We start from the raw sequence: 16,130 nt of genomic DNA on the forward strand, positions 1-16,130 counted from the left end.
TTTAAAATTTTATTTATCTATCTCTCTCTGTATGTGTGTGTGTGTGTGTGTGTGTGTGTGTGTGTGTGTGTGTGTGCGTGCTTGGGTGTGTGAGTGTGTGTAAGTGTAATGTGTCATATTTGTTTTCTTTCAGGAGCAGGAGTTCATGGATGTGTATGCCAGCCAGAGCCTGGTGTCATGTATTAACTTCTAGCATATTTTACTTTATTTTTCTGAGAGAGTTTCTCATGGATGCCAGAGGTCATTGGTTTTTCTAGACTTGCTGGCCAACCAGCTCCAGAGATCTTTCTGCCTCTGCTCCTTCCTCAACTCAGGTTACAAATGCAAGGAAGCATGCCCAGCTATTCTATGTGAATGTTAGGGACCCAAACTCAGGTCGTCATGGTAAATTGCCAGTCACCTTATCCACTATGTCACCAGCTTCTAGTTCTTCCCTTTAACGAGTATTTTATCATACATAAAATATACACAGTAATGGGTTTCACTATAACATTTTCATACATGCACATACTCCTTCACATACTCCTTTTGTGTTGTTCTTATCATTTTCTCTCCCTCCACATCATTCATTAAAAAATAATAATAATAAGTTCAGTGGCTCTAACATAGCCATTTTTAGGGTAGAAGTTGAATACTAGGCCTGTTTGTTACCTCAAGTGGTCAAACACACGACTAACATGAGAAAGGCCTTAGATTTGAGCTCCAGAACTATAAATATGGGGTTTCTCTTTCAGTCTGGCTCTCCCCTGAACTCGCATTTACACTCACAAGTAGCCCCAACCTCCATACATTACTTTTTAACCTGGACTTACCACATCTTCCTTCATGTTGCCCCCTTTAACTGGAAGACCATTTATCTTGTTCTTACCTTTCCCATTTCATTACTAAAAGAAATACAGGCCTTCTCCCTAAATCCCTATCCATCCTATTTCTGTTTATGGTGTAAGGCCCTATTTCTGTCTAAGGGTAATTAACCACTCTTCTCTGGCAACCTTACTGAATCTTGTTTTGTGTCCCACTGGTGTCAGGTTAGTCAGTTGTTATAGTCCTTAAATATGCCTTTCCCAATGCCCACTGAAAGGATAATGTCATTGAGGGTAGGATTAGCACTTACTGAGCAAGCATTTTTGAGAATTTTTATGCATTTCACTAATTTATATTCATCACTCCCCTGTAAGAGAGGACTTCGTGGTTTTAATTTTAAAGACAATGGGAGTCTTTCAAATTGTCTTGTAACTAGAAGTATCAAGACTCTTTCAAGACACATATTTAGTAAGTGGTCGGGTATAGATTCAAATCCTATGGATGGGGTTTCCCTCTGTAGCTCATGTTCTCTTCACCACCCCATCCACCTTTAAAGCTTGTTACACTTGAACTTTTCCCAGAATTTGATTTCTTATCCTGAGCTCAGCAAATGTCAGATTCACATCTGAAAGTATGAATTTACCGAAAAAAGTTCAAATGTGAAGCAGAGTTATAATAAAGGAAGGCATAGCCAGGAACATCATGGGTAACCAATGACCAAGAGGCAAGACTGATGATGAGCTGCCCAGGGCATTAGCAAAGATTCCAGGAGTTACCAACAGCTTTGGAGAATCCTAAGACTGAACAGCTGAAGATATATTTGCTTTAGATAACCCAAAGGGGCCAGTGGAGGAAGAAAGCAAAATAGCAAGGCTTTGCTGGGTATTGGGAGCTGGGTGGGAGATGCACGGGTTGTAATTATTCCTCTCATCTCACAATCTCCCTTTGGAAAACATTGCATGCTTCCTCCTCCCATACTCTCACTAGCACTGAGGCTGCTGAGAGTCCCTTGGCATCTGGAGCCGAGAGAGCTAGAGATGGGGATATATCATCCCCACCACAGTCACTTCCCACAACTTTCTTTTTCATCCAGACAGCCTTGGGAGCTTGCAGTCCCCAGAGAAACTTGGCCGTGATCCTTCTAAGCTTTCTTCAAATGGCAACTTGTGGGCTGTGGGAAGTTTGTTCAGCTGCCTCTGCTCTCAGCATCTACACCAGGGACGGTCTGGTTACACGGATTGATTTGAACCATCTTGAAGAGAAAAGACTAGGAAGACTAACATGATACTAACAGGAGGTCTTCCTCCTCATAGTATAAATGAATATGTTTAAGTTGACCCAGAAATGTATATGTACATGGGGTACAGTGTAAAAACCTTAACATGTGTAAGTATCATATTGATTAATTCAGGGAAGTTATTACTTCAGATCCCTCACCAAAACATTTATAATTTCTTTTGATTTAAAAATGGCCAATATCTTTTCTTTTAATCACTCTGAAAAATGGAAGAAATTATTTGCTAACCGTGTTACTACAGTATGTTATAGGAAACTAGAACAAAATCCTCCTCTCTAATGACACATTCATATGCAATGAACAATCATTTCTGATCCTCCTATCCCCTTCCATCTCCAAACTCCAGTACCCAGCACTCTACCTTTCATATCTTTTTAGCTTCTATATGAGTGGGAAGATGTGTTGTTTGTCTTTCTGTGCGTAGCTTATTTTACATATTATAACATCCTGCAAGTTTTAAATTCTAGTGTTTCTCCTACTTTCAAAATGACTAACACATAGTAGATTCTTGGATTTTCCCCATGATTTACAATGAAGATATTGCAGTTTAGAAAGTAGGCATTTGCCCAGAGTCATGAAGTATGCACGGAGGTACAGAGTTGACCATGGTTGACCTTATCATACTCACTGAGTGATGCTTCCTGAAGCCTGGGGTGGTCTTCTAGTATATCCAAGGTCTCAAAGGAAGGGGGCAGCATTGGGATTAGATCCCACCTCTTCTTGGGTTACATAACATACTTGAACTTGCTCTGTGCTCCCACCGTTTTGCCATCCAGTAGCTCATACTTGCATCATTGCTAGCAAATTATGGACATGTTAATGTGAAATTATTTTTTCTGCATGTGTGATGCAAATGGATTTAAATGACATCCTTATTATCGTATGACCTATGTAAGTTTACATAGAATTTACTTTATAATAAGTGGACATACTTTATAAGGTAGCATCAATAAATGAGGCAATGTGTTGCAAAGCATTTAGCACAGGGAAGGATGCATTCTCATTTCTAGTGATATTGTTATTACAATTATGAAGACATTTCCACACAAGGTCTACACAAATGCAGAGAAATGTCCTTTCTCCTTACTGTGAAGTATGCCATCAACCAGAGTTCACTAGGCAAGCTACAGTGGTATAATACCTAGATTGGATAATATATACTATGAGCACTGTACTGGCTAGCTTTGTGTGAACTTGACACAGCTGGAGTTATCACAGAGGAAGGAGCTTTAGTTGGGGAAATGCCCCCATGAGATCCAGCTGTGGGGCATTTCCTCAATTAGTGATCAAGGGGGAGAGGCCCCTTGTGGGTGGGACCATCTCTGGGCTGGTAGTCTTGGATTCTATAAGAAAGCAGGCTGAGCAAGCCAGGGGAGGCAAGCCAGTNAACAACATCCCTCCATGGCCTCTGCATCAGCTCCTGCTTCCTGACCTGCTTGAGCTCCAGTCCTGAATCCTTTGGTGATCAAAAGCAGTATGTAAATGTAAGGCAAATAAACCCTTTCCTCCCCAACTTGCTTCTTGGTCATGATGTTTGTGCAGGAATAGAAACCCTAAGACAAATTGGTACCAGCAGAGTGGGGTATTCCTGTGACAACCTGACCATGTTTTGGGGAGGACTGTGGAAGGACTTTGGAACTTTGGGCCAGAAGATCCATTCGGTGTTAAGAGCTCTTTGGAATGTTGTGTAGGAGCTTGGAAGATAATGTTGAGAACAGTGCAGAAGATGGAAGCCTGGCTTGTGTAATTTCAGAGGGAAAATTAAAGACTCTTTTCAGGGCGATTGCTATTTTGGATTGTGAAGATTCTGTGGTTCTGGTTAGCTGGGGCTGAAGAATCAGCTGTGATTAACAAGATACCAGAGCCACTAAAGTGAAAACTTTTCTGTACTGGGACTATTGATGCTGGTTAGCTGGAGCTAAGGAATTAGCTATGATTAAGAAGAGACCAGCATCATTGAGGTGACATCTTCTGGGAAGTGTTTTCTGAGAGCCTAGAGGCTGTGAGCCAAGGTTGTACCTTGTGCTGTGGCTGGACTTGGTAATGTGTAAGAGTTACTCAGGTGGTACTGGTATTGACAGCATGAAGGGGTCATCCAGAGCAGCTGAGGCTATGGAAGCACTTCGAGAGGCCATGGAAGGCCATTGGTGAAGGTGCAGCCTCAGTTGCAATTGATGGCCCAGGACTGAAGGGGTCATGCAAAGGAGTTGAGGCTTGGCACTGTGAAGAGAGCCTATGAGAGGCTAGTGTTGTAGCCTAGTTACAGTGGAAGACAGCAGCATTTTGGAGATACTAGTATCATGAGATGACCACCAAGAACAACAGCAGCAGTGAAGTACAGCAGCTGGAGCTGAAAAGACAAGGTGTGTGCTACAAAGGGCATGGCTGGAGAAGTGACCCAAGCCCTTGGAGGAGCCCAGAAGGTCGTGAGTTGGATCCCAGATATTGGACAGTTGGAGCTTGATTTTGCTTTTCATTGTGACTGTGCCCTGATGCTTTTCCCTCTTGAAGGAAGTATTTTAGTGGAACCCACAGTTAAGAGACTTTTAATTGTAAAGACTTTGGATTTTAAGAGAAATTGAAATTTTAAGAATTTGTAAGGACTGTGGTACTTTTAAAGTTGTTTAGATCTTGGGGATGAATAAGAAATTAAGGGTTGAGGCTTACTAGTGATGTGTTTGTGTGTCAAGTTGACAAGGGGTCAATTGTACTGGCTAGCTTTGTGTGAACTTGACACAGCTGGAGTTATCACAGAGAAAGGAGCTTTATTTGGGGAAATGCCCCCATGAGATCCAGCTGTGGAGCATTTCCTCAATTAGTGATCAAGGGGGAGGGTCCCTTGGTAGGTGGGACCATCTCTGGGCTGGTAGTCTTGGATTCTATAAGAAAGCAGGCTGAGCAAGCCAGGGGAGGCAAGCCAGTAAACAACATCCCTCCATGGCCTCTGCATCAGCTCCTGCTTCCTGACCTGCTTGAGCTCCAGTCCTGAATCCTTTGGTGATCAAAAGCAGTNTGGAAATGTAAGCCAAATAAACCCTTTCCTCCCCAACTTGCTTCTTGGTCATAATGTTTGTGTAGGAATAGAAACCCTGACTAAGACAAGCACCTTCCTCAGCAACATCAGTCATACATAGCTTAGTGTTTTCAGCTCTTCTTCATGTGCTTCTCCACAGCATTCAGTCAGACACACCATGATAGGACTTGCACTCTGTATTTCATGTTGTTATTGCCACTAAACTGGGAGATACCAGAGTTTGGTTTTATTTATTGCTTCATCCTGAGTATATGTCACAGGGAAGGTGCTATGCAAACTTGTGATGGCCAAAGGGAAGCTAGGAGAAAGGGAAGGAGAAGAAGGAGGAAAGAAGGGGAAAAGCATGTGTAATAATCTGAAAGAATAAAGTAACAGTGATCTTCAGGAATTTAAGCACTTAGTTTATTCTTTCTATGTGAGAGAAAGTAAGCTCTCCCTCATGGTTTCTTTACTTATCCAGCTTTAGGCATGAAGACTCTATGCCAAGCCTTACGTTGTGATTATAAGGAGGAAAAAAAGATAAAGAAGTAACAAGAAGAGGCACCATTCTCTCCTTGTCATGCTCCCCCTCAGAGTTGGCAAAGAGAATTCAAAACCATCAGGCGACTGACACTTTCTCTAATCAGTATCCTAAAACTGTGTTTGGAAGAAGCAAGGGGAATTTGGGTTGTGTTATAATGTACCCAAGGTCTCAAAGGAGGGAGGCAACATTGCTTTTGGATCCCATCTCTTCCTGGGTTACATAACATACTTGACCATGCTGTGCATTACCTTCATTTTTGTCAGTCAGTATCTCATTTCTGCATCATTTACAAACACCAAGCTACTAATGGTACGTTCTACCCATAGGGACTTGATCTCCATCTCAGGAGAGCTCCCAACTCACCTTCTATCCTTGCAGTCTAAAAGGAAATGAAACCTTATGTTTAAAACAACAGGAGAGAATGATTATGTGATAAAACGGAATTCTACTATTCTTTCCAGCCACCCTCTGTCCCCCAGTTCCTGGGAACATATTTTTTTTTTAACTCAGTCTGCTATCAAAACACAGAAATTAGTCTCTAATTGTGGACGTCAAACACAGTTTCATCCTTTGTAACGAAGGAAATTAGTAACAATTCATTCTGGTTGGAAGCCAAGCTAACATCTTAGCATAGAGTGTCATTAAAACTCTCAATCCCACTGGCTGTTGTGATAGCTATAAAGGCTGGAACATGTTCAGCTGCTTAGAATGGTTTTCCTAGATTTGTTCTTCTCCAGGCCCCTTGTCACATTTAACCTGGAGATCGGTTACTATTTAAGGAAGAAATGACTTGAAGCATATTTTTTTTTCCTTCTATGGTTTAGCAAATTTAGACTTTCTTAATGAAGAGATTTGAAAAAAAAAAAATTAGTCCACTCTAAGGGGCATCCAGAGCTCCCAGCATCACTGCCAAGCCATTGCCGAGCCAGTTTCCCATTAATATAAGAATAAGAAAGAGGGAAAAAAAGCTTTCACAGTTTATAATTATATTACCAGTTTCATTATAGATCTCATTTTAATTCTGACTGAAACCTAGCCTTGCCTTCTTCCTGTACTTGCTCACGTATAGTTATTAAGTCTGGGTTGGAGTTCAACTTCTTCTGCTTGGTTTCAGCATATTAATATGGTTTATTGGTATTTCATTGCCTCCTCCCCCATGGGCATACTGAATCTCAGCTCAATTTATATTTTTCTCTCTTTCTGGGCTCGGAGATAAGCCTTGTTTCAATTTTTTGTGTCAGGGTTGGGGCATGAGTTTGATTGGAGTTGCTTATCTTCAGTGTTGAGGGCAGAAACTATGGGGAGAGAAGTCAGTCACAGAAGAGGACGTCTTAGATTTCTGGCACTTAGATTCTTGAGGTTGTACCTTCTCAGGGGATCAGGGTCTACCTGCCACCTCTGCCAGGTCTATTCCATATTTACCATGTCAGAATGTTCATTAGCCACTATAATAGATTTTGGACATGAATATCCTGTCTTCCTTGCCCTGGGGAAAATTGAAGTCTATTCACTATAATCACTTTATTTATTTATTTATTTATTTATTTTTTTCACCAAGCAAATATTTCAGGGTAAGAGACACCTGTTTATAAGGTACTGTTGTAGGTGCGAAATACAATGTATAAAACAAATATTATCATCTATGGTTTGCAACCAAGTGGGACATACTGAAATTGACCAAAGGATTGCACAATCACAAATAGAAATACTTTTAATAAAGGAAAAAAAAAAGGAAGGTTGAAGGAGAACAATTAGCAAAGAATCTATATCAGGCAGAGTTGGAAAGGGAAGTCAATTTACAGTTCAGCCAATGTGATACACTGAGGCAAGTAGACACAGTGACGCATTCAACAACTCCAAGATAAGCACCGGCAAGTATCTGAGAACTTGGGCTCAGAGGGCCAGAAAGGGCATGTTCAGTCTTGATGATAAAAGACAACGGAAGTCACTGAACTGTTTTGTGGAAAGCATAACGTACAGAGATTTTTTTTCCTAAAGTATAATAGTTCTGAGGATTTTTTATTAGATATTTTCTTTATTTGCATTTCAAATGCTATCCCAAAAGTTCCCTACACCCTCCCCCAACCCTGCTTCCTTACCCACCCACTCCCACTTCTTGACCCTGGCATTTCCCTGTACTAGGGCATATAAAGTTTGCAAGACTTAGGGGCCTCTTTTCCCAATGATGGCTGACTAGGCCATCTTTTGCTACATATGCAGCTAGAGACACGAGCTCTGAGGGTTACTTGTTAGTTCATATTGTTGTTCCACCTGGAGTTTAGAGTCTAGTTTTAATGCAAGAGACAAGTTTTGAGGGTAACATAGCCATTTCTGTGACACGCCGGCAGCAGTTGGGAGACTATGATGTCTTTAAAAAGACAAAAATAATACTGGTGCATGGAATACTCAGTGATGTTAAGAGTATCTTATGTGTATGTCATGAAGGTGGTATTTTAAAGGAAGTCATTTGGGCTTTGAAATGGGAAGCGTGCATATCATTGAAGTGAGGAGCATTGTTTCTTGCATAGAATAATTAAGAGGCCAGGGTTTGGAGAGCAGCAGACAGAAACAAGACAGTCCACTTGTCTTAATAACATTAAGTCTGTGCAGATGAGTGAAGAATGAAAAAGGCAGGGGCCATATTGTGAAGCACTTCCACCAATTAACCTGTACCATGATGTGCCTTTGAACATCTGTGATTAACACTGAACATTTTAAAACAAAGGCTGGGATGAGTCCAGAGAGCAGGGTGCCCGGGGAACTACCTTCTAAAATAAATTGCTTGGCAGCTTGTGGCTAAGCAGTCACTTTCAGTGTGGTCTAATTTTCCCTTCTCAGGACTGAAAATACTCCTCCCATGAATTCAAATCACAGTAAACTAGCTCTGCAGCCAATTATGACCCTTGTCCTTTATTAAAGTCATGAAGCCTTGTATTACCTTACTCTCTTGTGTTGAAAGACAAGACAAAGCAGGCCAAGGAGAGCAGAGAATTTCAGAAAGGATTTATTGTAAACAAATATGTGTTCAAAAATATCCACAGTGTGGCATATCAATAAACTACAGCATCCTGATATGTGGGGATTTATACTTGATTTTCCAGGATCAGAATGCTCAGACGTTAAATAACTCAGTCATAAGGAACAGACGAGACTTGACAACTACCTTACTTCATCCAAAAAAAATGAGGTTAATAGTTCAAACTTAACTGAATAAAAAAGTGCATTTTAACATAGGTATATTTCTATAATATTAATATTTGTATTAATTATAGTTTTATTCAAATCTCTCTAGTGTTTGTGTATGTGTGTGTGCGTGTGTGTGTGTGTGTGTGTGTGTGTGTGTGTATGTTTGTGTTAGAGCTAAATTCATGACTTTGATTAGAAAAATATTCTAGAGACACTCTGTCTCCCTAACCCCACACATCAGAGTTTTTCATTTTTTTCTGAGACTTCTCAAATAGTGGGTGACAATCAGAGATAAAATATTAAAGACAAAATAAGCATATTGTAAAAATATTCAAAAATGAAGTGGTTTGAAAATTAAGGTTCTGATAAAATGTTTCCTAATGAAAGAGAATATATGTTTAACCCAACTCACGCCTTCTCCTTACTTCTATGATTTCATAGAATGGGGTCATCTGTTCTTGCAGGTATTCTGTGATGGGGACTCGTTACCTTGCAATGAGCCCCTTCTCATATTAAAAAAAACATTGCTACAACTACTAGCATTTGTATGATTAATTGAGCCATTACTAGGTCTTTAGTATTCAGCTAAGTGCTTCATGAGTATTATTTCATTTATTCTGCACAATAATTTCAGGTGATAAATATGCTATTATCCCCAATTCATAGATCATGAAACTTATGCTTAGGAAGTTTATGAAGTGGGCACAAGGTCACACAGTCAACAGCAAAAGAAGACTGTACCAAACCAAGCCTCCACTTTTCACACTCAGAGTTCTACTTTTGCCTTCTGAGATCTCCAAGAACTGGTCCTTTCTACACTGTTAATTGTTATGATGACTTCTTTACTGGAAGTTTGGTGAGTGGTAGGATATAGAACTGTGGATAAAAAAAATTAAGCATGTATATTTTCTCTCCTTCTATATGGTGTTTCTTCACTCTTTCTCTTAATCTTCCAGATAGGCAAAATGAAGATGATAAATTCTTATGATTTTGGTTCAAGAATGGAATGAAGTCATCTCAGTAAATTGGGCTGTAGATGAATGAGACATATAAGAAATTTGTTTGGTAATTTTAGTTTCACTTCCAATACATACCCAATCCCTGATTAAGGAACCTACACTACAGTGGAGCTAATTAATCTAAATATATTATTCATTCACATGTACTCTCATTTACTGGGTTTCCATAGTGAATGAAAAACAATAAAAGTTTTGATGGGAATCAAATGACCTATAACTACAATATATTCAGGTGGCATTATTTGGAGGTCAAAATTTGTTGGAAAAAATAAGTCAATGTACAGGAAGTGTACCATTTCAGGATTCATATTGCCCCTTCTGCTCTTTGCCTCCTAGTTGTCATAAAACAAGCAGTTTTGGTCTGCCACACCTTTGTACCATGATGTCACTGTTTTGCTAGAGACATGAAGCAACAAAATCAAACGTTCCTGAGTGGAAATTTAAGAACCATGAGCCACAAAATATCTCTCATCCTTTAACTTACTACCTTAGACATTGGTGATGATCATGAAAAAAATAAACAGCATAACTCTCAAAATTCCATTAAGGCATCTCTTAACTCTCACAAATAATAATACCCAGGCTCCACCTCCAGAATCTAGTTAACTTTTTCTTGGAGCTTATTAGACATGTTCAGATGTCTTACAGATCACATCTGGAGAACAATGCGGAATTAGGTAAGCTTATGTGCAGGTTTGTTACATTTCTTCAGTGTGTGCTAGTGGACCAGAGCCACCATGGTCTTGAAGAAGTCAAGGCCAGGGGTAATGGGGTGAGATTATCAAAGGCTTGGATAGAAATTGTGTCAGTATTGTTCTTGCCAGCTGCACTCTGGACAAGTGCTATGTCGTCTTGACCTTTTCCCCATAATGGGCACTAAGCATCAAATATAACTATACAGGAACACAGGGTCAGAATTCATTTTCTTCTGAAGACGGGACACATTACTCAGTCCCAACTAATATTTCAGTACCACAGACAGCTCAATGGATAAGGTTGGCTGAAAGCGCTCCCTGCTGAGAAAGGTCCAGCACCTTGGCAGCTGAGAATCCTGGGGGACTGTGGAAAAAAGATGAAAGCTGCCATAGGAATATGGTTTTTAGGAAACCTGGTTTCAACTGGAGCTCCTTATAGTTGATATGAGCTGTTCTCCTGACGAGCTTCATAGTGATTTTACCCCCGCATATCTAGCCATTTTAAAGAAAGGCTACATATAATCTAATTGTATAAACAGAGGTAAAATATGATTAAACTGTGCACCTGTTATCTGTATTTATGTAGTTATGATAGATCATTGTGCATGAACGATTATCAGTGCTAAATGATGACAGCAGTCCAGGACAATAGGTATTATCACTGCTTCTTGCTCCTTCTCCTGTTATGTAACAGCCTGCTTTCTCTAGGAACTACAGTTATATGCCCTGTTGTACCACACATCACATATAAGATTTACCCTTTCTCTTCTCTACCCCAGGGAAGACTGCGTTTTATGTATCAATGAGTCCCTGTTTCTTATCTGTCATCTGTGATTGGTAAGGACCATGTAGGACTGTTATTGAAGGGATGAGATGAGTAACATATGCAGAGATACTAAGATAGAATGGGTGGAGGCTAACATTGGAGAAACAGACACAAAGTTATCCTCACGATTTCAAGTACTGCCTGAAATTAGTATTCTTGGTGAGAGAAGATGGATTATCATTCTACAGTCATCTCTTGAATTGGAGAAGTCAGTTCCATCTGTTATGGGACCAAGTTCCAGTTTCTGAGTCATCAGTAATTTTTCCCTATAGGGGGTAGTACTGAAATTTGCCCCCCCCCAATTTCTCTGCATGTTTCTAGGTGCCCCCTTTATTTTTTACTTCGCCACATGCATGCTGTCTGAAATTTTGATAACCATCTGGAAGAAGACGGTATCTCATTTACAGTATACCTACGAGTCAAATAGAACTATCATCCCAATTTTTTATACACACAGACCCAGTCAATGAAAGGCAAAGTAGATGAAATATCAGACATTTGAAGTGAGTCTGGTATCACTTCTAAGCCTGGGTACATTGCTATCAAGCTGTTTTACCCTACCGTTGAGTAATTTATCTTGTTTTCTACACATGTACAAACCAATAACTAAAGCTTGGGGTAGCTCTACCTCCTAATAATAGCTAATGGGTAGTGACAGGTGAGTGATGGTGAGTGTGTGTCTGGGTTTGGTGCAGGCCATTCACAGTGATTTTACCCAGTTCATGTTTGCCATTCCTATCATTCCATCTTAGTTTTATAGCCACACATGGACTCTGGAATCCATCTAGCTCTGTTCTCTCTCTCTCTCTCTCTCTCTCTCTCTCTCTCTCTCTCTCTCTCTCTCTCTCTCATACACACACACACACACACATGTCTTATATATATATACATATAATTCAATAGGGATGAAACAGGAAATTTTTATATAAATTTGAAAAACACCTGACACTCATAAAATGTATAGAATGGCAGTCACAAGTATACTTTATCGTCAACATAATTCAGTTTGTATATATGTCTTTTTATCAGCATTGTAATTCAGTTTGTATATATGTTAAAAGTGTGAAAAATTTAATTGATTGACAGAGGACAGGATAGTTCACAGGGCACTCTTCTTGCCCTACAGTGGTTCCATACAGAGGGATTCTGGACAAAGGAAAATGTTGCCTTCAGTTTGTCTTTATTTGTATATACACGATGCTGAGCCCACCAAGCATCAGTGGATATCCTAAACCCATGGTTAGGTATATGTCCTTGGTTGAACTCAGTGGGCCACAAAGAAAAACAAGATGAATGGGAAAAGGAGCTTGTGGGAAGGAAGCAGTTTGTCAGTGGTAGGAAGTGAGAGTAAACATACTATATTGTATATATGAATAAAATATGGAAAAATGTATTTTAACTATTCAGAACTAAAATAGAAATTAGGTAAAGTCGCACACCCTGAAATAGCTTTTAAAAACACTCATGTTAAACTTTGGCACCTTTGCAATAGTAAGGTGAAGAGAAAGGTTTGTGCAGTAGGGGCCCGTACACCCACCGGAGGAAACAAACTGCATGGAAATTTGTAGAGGGCACTTTAGCAATAGACATCAAGCATCCCAATCAGTCCCTTGGACACATTTTGCTAATGACCATAGTGACTACAGTGTCTCATTAATTCAATTTAATTGGCTGAAGAATAAATGGTAGAATTTTCCAAGACACTTGTAAAGCACAGTTATAGGGAACAAGATACGAACATTCCCTAGACCATTCAAAAATTCTAGTAAAACTCGTAGGGTTTTCCTTGTCATATGCTTTTAATTATGTAATACCGTTTGCACAGCACTTTTCATTTGAAACAGGATTGAGAATCTTGATCGAGCTCTTAGATTTTTTTTGAAGGAGCCCAGTCATTCTTCACTAATTTTTTGAAATCCTCCTTTAGTTATCCTTATACACATAATAAAGTACCCTTTAATTTAATTTAATTTAATTTAATTTAATTCTAATAACCAGGCATTTAAAGTAATAAGTGCTTCTTCTAGAGCCATGGGATGGCCCTTTGTTCCTGTACTTTACATTAAAGAATTCTGAAGTTATGCCATACATGGTGATATAGACCACTGTGGTACAAGGTACAATTATTGTCAATGTTGGGCTCTTACCATCTGCAATGAAGTGTTCAGGCACATGCAAAGTCACCTTCACCGTAAGTGGACAGGACATCTGGTTGCCACACACCATGGCCAAGATGCAGGAGCTCACAGCAATCAGTGTTAAGGCTGTCTTATTCACAGGGCTTTTCAGTAAACCTGGAAAACACATACATAAAAATATAATTCTCTCAGGTGAGGATATAGGAACAGCATGGAGGATATGATGGATCCTATAGTTCCCTAGTGTGACGACTGGCCAAGAAGAAATGGAAAGGAAGGGGTAAGGGAAAGATAGGAAAGAGGATATTAAATTGGGTTTGGATTAAGTTGTTGGTATTTTAAAAATATTTGAGGGAAGAATTGGCATGAACATGATCATGTTTCTTTGTACAAATGGGCAAAATTATCAAGAATAAAGAGTAATTAATAAAATATAAAATTATATTTATTAAACAGGGTTGAGAACAAATCATATTTTCCATCCTTTTATTAGGTTTTATCTTAAACAAAATAGGCTTGATGTTTCTTTTGGTAAATACAAAAAGAAAAGAAAATGAAATAAAGAAAAATAAAAGAAGAAAGAAAGAAGAGGAAAAGAAAGGGAAGGAAGGAAGGAAGGAAGGAAGGAAGGAAGGAAGGAAGGAAGGAAAGAAGGAAGGAAGGAAGGAAGGAAGGAAGGAAGGAAGGAAGGAAGGAAGGAAGAAAATCAGCTTTTAAAACTGGGCAATCTTCCCATTCCATTTAAAAGGTCATTCTTGCTAATAATTGTACAGTATTAAACTCCCTTTACAAAGTAAATGAAAAGATATCACGTGGTTCCATTAACTAAGAGGCAGCAGAACAAGTGTGTTCTTTGAGGACTATTCTGGATTCAAATTTCATTCTTACCCATTCTTGCATCTTGGATTTAGAATATTACCAGAGTGCCCATACAACGGAAAATTGACTCCCAAATGCATATACATTCAAAAGTCAGATTAAAAATAAATGATGGGATTATAAGCAGTCTGTTCCCATTAACTGCTGGGGTAGAGGTGAGGACCCAGGTAGGGAAAATGGATCATGAAGTTGGAATGTGCTGGGTGTTTCTTGTCTTTGGCCCACTCCACTGTTGTCTTTGGTTCTCGGCCACTATGAAATCCAGAGATAATGGAACTAAAGGAGTATCAGCCAAAACCTCTGAAACCAGAATGAATACTCCGTTCTTTAAGTATTTTGCCTTGTGTGTTTTCCACTGTGAGGTAAAGTTGAGCAATATATTCCTTACCAGCTGTTTGAATTGCTCCGTTCTCCAGACCTCTATTCCAACGGGTGCCTGATAGTTTTTTTGTCCCTTGAACAAAAACAGGTCACTTGGGAAGAGGACTTCTCAATTGAAGATTTCCCCCCCTTCAGATTATACTTGGGGCTTTCTGTAAGGATATTCTTCATTGTTTATAAATAGAGAAAGGCTTAGCTCACTACAAGCTGTGCCACATAAGGATCAGTAGTCTTGAATTGTCAAGCCAGAGAAAGCAACCCAGCAAAGGGTATACCCCTGTGGGCAGGCTCTGTTTAAGATGCATGCTCCAGATTCCTACCGTGAGTTTTCCCCCTGACTTCCATTCCTGATGGACTATAGCTAATAAACTGAACTAGAATCTTTCCTTCACAGGTTGTTTTTGTTCATGGTTTTATCATACCAACAGAAAGTACCTGGGATAATTAGCATACATGCTGAGCATAATATCAAATATCTCATAGGACTGCCATGATGATTACATGATGGGACATATATAAAGCCTTCCATAGAGAAGTATTTCATAGTCAGAAACTGTTTAACAATTTCACCAGGATGGATTGGAAACTTATTTTATGAAACATGCGTATCACAGAAGAAGAATAGCCCCTGTTCATGACATTAGATATGGCCAGCACAGACAAAAAGTTGCTTGTTTTGAGCACAAAAACTTGAGTTTAATCTCTAGAACACATATTTTTTTAAAAAGCCAGCATGGTGGTGTGCCATTCTGATCCCAGGTCAGAGAAGAAAGAGGAAGGAAGTGTCCTAGAGGTCATGGTCAACTACCTTAAGCCTACGAGGCAAGTTCTAGAAGAATGAAAGACTGCATCTCAAAAATCAAGGTTGACAACCTCTGAGGAACAATTGTGTTGACTTCTGGACTTCATTTGCATGAGCACATGTATATATGTCCATCCAGATCCAAGTCCACATGCACACATAAAATCATATACTTACAACCCCCACTCTATACTATCTTCTTCTCTTCAGGAGTTTACTTAGAGATTCACAGAAAAATCCAGACTTTTCTTTCCCTCTTAGATTCCTAAACAAACTGTTAAATACCTAAACAAGAGGGCAGAGTGTGTGAAGGAGAATTTTGCATGGCTAAATTAAAGTAAATTTATTGAAACAGTGGAATAAGTAAATTAGATCTGCATCACCAGGAATGTCTGGTATACAGCAAACAAAGGAGTCTGTCCTGAAACCCCTTTGATCCTAATTTTTTGAGCTTTGCCTCTTAGCCTCTACTTTTTAGGTTTAGATTATTGACTTTTACTATGTATTTTAAATTTTTTCTTTACCTCTTCATTTCACACATGTCTG

At 39.3% G+C, this 16,130-nt stretch overlaps 1 protein-coding gene across 3 annotated transcripts in view; it reads right to left on the reverse strand.

The window, feature by feature from the left end:
* The window catches only part of Astn2 (astrotactin 2), a 958,131-nt gene that overhangs the window by 570,385 nt on the left and 371,616 nt on the right, over positions 1–16,130 (reverse strand). For all 3 annotated transcript variants that reach the window (XM_021201332.2, XM_029539608.1, XM_021201333.2), the window contains one exon: positions 13,532–13,678. In XM_021201332.2, the coding sequence (XP_021056991.1) occupies positions 13,532–13,678 (147 nt within the window). The remainder of the gene's footprint in view (positions 1–13,531; positions 13,679–16,130) is intronic.

This window comes from Mus pahari, chromosome 6, assembly GCF_900095145.1.
Source record: "Mus pahari chromosome 6, PAHARI_EIJ_v1.1, whole genome shotgun sequence".
Lineage (NCBI taxonomy): Eukaryota > Metazoa > Chordata > Mammalia > Rodentia > Muridae > Mus > Mus pahari.